Source organism: Ailuropoda melanoleuca, chromosome 18, assembly GCF_002007445.2.
Source record: "Ailuropoda melanoleuca isolate Jingjing chromosome 18, ASM200744v2, whole genome shotgun sequence".
NCBI lineage: Eukaryota > Metazoa > Chordata > Mammalia > Carnivora > Ursidae > Ailuropoda > Ailuropoda melanoleuca.
The window spans coordinates 30,831,184-30,835,372 of record NC_048235.1 but is presented as its reverse complement, the minus strand read 5'-3'; the positions used below and the strand labels follow the sequence as shown (position 1 = coordinate 30,835,372).

General features: G+C 60.6%; 1 protein-coding gene across 1 annotated transcript; it reads right to left on the bottom strand.

The window, feature by feature from the left end:
• Positions 1-204: 204 nt before the first annotated feature.
• Positions 205-4,189, bottom strand: NKX6-3 (NK6 homeobox 3). The gene is made up of 3 exons (XM_034647775.1): positions 3,829-4,189; positions 1,723-1,892; positions 205-444 (listed from the first exon to the last, which is right to left on the bottom strand). Exons 1-3 carry the CDS (start codon positions 4,187-4,189, stop codon positions 205-207), a joined length of 771 nt encoding a protein of 256 aa, XP_034503666.1.

Genomic DNA, 4,189 nt, shown 5'->3' with positions numbered 1-4,189 from the left:
CCGCGTTTGGACCTCGCGTCCTGCTCCCTCCTCCCTCAGCTGGGCTGGTCCTGCTGCCGCCGCCGCCACCGCCCCCTGGCCTCCTCCCGCTCGCCCTCTCCCATCCCTCCACCTCCTCCTCCTCCCGGGGCCCCGGACCCCCGGGAGGGGCAGGGGAGGGGCTGCAGCGGGGCGCGGCGGAGACGGGGGGGCCGGGGGCGGGCATCAGACGCTGTGCGCGCTCAGGCTGAGCACCGAGAAGGCGGCGCGGTGCTTGCGGAGAAGCAGCCGGATCTTCTCGTCGTCGGAGTCCGGGTCCAGCGGCTTGTTGTACTCGTCGTCCTCGTTCTCCGAGGCCGCGCGTTCCCCGCCCGCGCCCGGGCCGCCCGGGGCCCGAGGGGTGGAGGACGAGGGCTCCAGGGCGCTCTTCTTTCGCCACTTGGTCCTTCGGTTCTGGAACCACACCTGGGTGTAGAAGGAGGCTGAGGCTCGTACGCGCACAGCATACACAGGGCCTCCCTTTAGGAGGGTGACTCCGTTCGGCGGCAAGGACGCTCGATCCTTATTTTTACAGTAAAATAAATGGCTCAGTAATAGACCAGGTTGTAATATTCACACCATTTGGGCGGCGGGGTGGGGGGTTGCGGGTAAAATAAAAACAAATGCGTGTAAGTGCACCTTTCTGCTTAGCTATGGCCCTCCCTGCCGCGGATCTTCTTTGCCACCTGGGGCACTTGGATGGAAGATGCCAGGTGAGGGCATTCGGTGGGTGCTCAAGAGTCGTCCCTTCTTGAGTCTCATCGACCTTTGCTGAACTTCATGAATAATTTCCCCCTAATTATAAAAGTAACATCTTTTCATTGCTTAAGATAGTTGCAGAATGCAGTGAGAGGGCAGTAGCTTCCATCCCAGACCCCGAGGCTGCAGAGGTAGGTGGCTGGTGATGTCAGCGGAGCCCAGACGTGGGTCCCCACCTGCCGCTGTGCTTCCCTCTTCTACCCTTAAACCTGTCACCATGGCACAGAGCTGGGCAGTTTGGGCATAGCTTTCTTTTTGGGAACCCCCCCCCCCAAGTCTCTCAGGAGAGATCTAGCATCACAGTGGCCTCTGGGAGCCTGGAGGGAGAAGCCTGGTCACGATTTCAGGCTCCCTGGCGTGCAGTGTGAGCAAGGCCCTTGCATGCCACTTGGAGGCTGCCTACCCCCCCATCCCATCCGAGCTTCATTTGGGTGGACCTGGAAGGTGGTGTTATCTTCACCTTATTGGCAAACCAAGGCCATCTCCTCCTGCCCGCTGATGCAACAAGCCTGTAAATCCAGTTCTAACGTGGCCCAGAGACTGACCCCTGATCTGGGCCAGAGGCTGCCATCAGCCCTTGAAATTCCTGGCCAACACTGTGCAGAGGAGGGGAAAGCATTAGGTGGGTGCCCCCCAGAGCTGGCTTTGAGCCTTGACTCAGCGCTTAGCCAGCCAGGTGACCTTGAGCAAGAGGCTCAGCTGAGATTGTGTCTTCATATGTAAAATGGGTAAGAAGCCCCACCTCCAGGTTGCTGAGAGCAGTATTGACAGCCATCTTTTTGGCTACCGGAATTACCGCCATCTCTGGGGTGAGGTGGGCAGGCAGTGCCCAGACAGCAGGACAGCCTCCCGCCCAGAGCTGGAGTTGCTGGGAGACCAAAGCTGCTTTCTTCCATTGGCAGGCTGCTCCCCGGGGGGCAGACACCTTCTCCCGCACAAACTCACCTTGACCTGTGACTCAGTCATCCCCAGCGAGTATGCCAGCCGTGCCCTCTCAGGGCCAGCCAAGTACTTGGTCTGCTCAAAGGTCTTCTCCAGGGCAAAGATCTGGTGTCCCGTGAAGGTGGGCCGCGTGTGCTTTTTCTTGTGGATGCTGTCGCTCAGGGGGTCCGGGGCTGGTGGGAGGAAGAAGGCATGTGGTTAGCGGCATGAGTAGGGGTGCCAACCCTGTCCTGCATCTCCCACTGGGCGAGCTCTCTCCTGTGGAGCAGCCACTGAGATTGTGGGGGCATCCTGATACGGCTAACAAGCGGCATTCCAGGCGTCCTGACGATAGTGACCTTGACTTCTGCCACATTTGGACGGACAGGGACCCCGAGAGGGCACCTGGCCCAGGTGAGAGCTACTTAGGGGCAGAGGGAGTGTACAGCCTGCCCTGTACTCCTTCTCTGTGCAGTGTCTTCACTGCTCAGTGATGCTGCCTTCCCTCCAGGGGCAACAGGACGTTCTTCTCGGTTTTCTCACCAAGACACAGACTAGGTACCTTCCACCAACAGTCAGGGCCCCAAGTGGTCTGGAAATTCCTCCCCTGCCAAATCCCTTGTTCTTGGGACCCCATTTTCCAGGTTTCTGAGAAAACCAGAGCTTTAGGCCCCAAGTGACTGCTGTCCCTTGTCACCAGGCCTAGAAGTCATGTGGCCTCAACCACACTGGACAGTCTGCACGCAGAGGCCCGGGCCCCTGCCCCTGTCCAGCTAGCCAGCCACTCAGGCAGGAGCCGGGAGGGAGGGCTGCAGGGCTCTGGGGAGGCAGAAGGCCCACCTGTGGGGCCTTGTTTAGTGTAGTCCCACAGCCCACAGCCCGTCTCCTCATGTTATAGGTAAGGAAACTGAGGCACTGGATGGGGAAGAAACTTCCCAAGAGAACTGTCATTTGCAGTCCTCTCTCCCTTTGTGTTAATTCAGCCACTGACTGAGATATTTTCCCGCATGCGGCTGTGCACTTGGGATTGGAGAGTAGGGGTGTGGAGACAGTGTGTGTGGTGGGGGAAGGGGGAGATGGAGGTGTGAGAGACTGAGGCCTAAAGCACCCCCAAAACCAGCTCCAAGAGGTGAGGTCTTCACCCACATGGAACTGGCCATGTTTCAGGCTGCGGGAGGGGTGGGCTGTCAGGCAGTGTGACCACCCGGAGCAGTGAGCAGATGGGGAGGCAGATGTGTTTTGGGGTTTCCTTGGTGGGCCCCAACCCACATTGCAGTGGGGCAGCCCCAAGGTCAGAGAGAAGAGGAAGTTCCCTCCACCTCTGCCCCTGCCTGGTCCTGGCTGGGCCTCCGTGGCACAGGGGTGGCTCCTGTAGCCACTGCCACCTCCCTGCCTCCCAGGTGAGCCTCACCTGCCCTTGCATGTCCTGCCATGGCCTCTGGGCCCTGACTGGCATCCTGGGGACCCCACACCAGTTCCCTGAAAACAGGTTTGGGCATGGTAGGGTACAGAGACCCCCACGACAACTAGGGCCAAATCTGACTTGACTCGGCAGCTGCTCCCAGAGCCTGGGCAGTTGTCACTGCTCCTGCTGATATAAGCCCCAAGGAGGATGGTGGCAAGCCACCCCCTCGATCGCAGGTGGGACCAAGATGGGAGCAGAGTGCATTTTGTAGCCCGGAATGGTGTCAGGGCATGAGTGGGCTCGCTGGGAAGGTGATGCTGTGGCAACTTCTCACTGGGGACAGCATTTGCCTGCTTTGGATGAAGAACTGACATGGGCTCGGAGCAGGAGAAGGAAGGTGAGCGGCCAGGTGGGCCCCACCTTAGGCAAATGTGGGTTATGTGGTCTTCTCCAGAACTGGAGACCCCCGAGGTTTCTAGGAGGGCAGCTGAGGTGGCTGCTGGTAAGGGTGGGTGGTGAGGGGCGAGACACCTGTCCAGGCAGAGCTGGGGTGGGCCCGGGAGGGGAGAATTCAGTCGTGCGCCACAGTGAGCCATGGATCCAGGTGTCTGACGGTGGCTGAGCAGAGGTGGGTGGCGGGTATGGACCACCCTGTAAGCCTTCCCTTCCCTTCCCACACCTCTTCCTCCCCTGATCCTGCGGGGGCCGGGGGCCGGGGGCCGNACCTCGCCAGTCCTGGCCCGTGTCCGCCCAGCAGTTCCGGGTCCGGGTGGGGTACTCATTGCCAGCCTTGGGAAAATTCCCCACCTGGGGTCCATAGTAGACCCCCTGGGAGCCGAGTCCACCAAAGCCTGCCACGTGAGGGTAGCTGGAGAGGAGGCTGCTGTTCGGCGTGGCCACGGGCCTGCTCAGGATGTCTGTGATCCCGTGGGGGGTCCCGGCGGCCAGCTGGGGGCCCAGCCCCGGAGGGCTGAGCTTGTAGAAGGAGTTCTGCACCGAGTACTGGCACACGGGGGCCTTCATCTCCGAGAACTGAGCCAGTGGCGTGTTGTTCAGCAGGAACGTCCCCTGCAGGTTGGACTCCAT

Bases quoted from the DNA above. Each gene is read 5' to 3' on its own strand.
- NKX6-3 (XM_034647775.1), bottom strand. From the start codon at position 4,189: ATGGAGTCCAACCTGCAGGGGACGTTCCTGCTGAACAACACGCCACTG. The intron at 445-1,722 runs GTGAGTTTGTGC...TTCTACACCCAG, and splicing joins TGACTGAGTCACAGGTCAAG to GTGTGGTTCCAGAACCGAAG.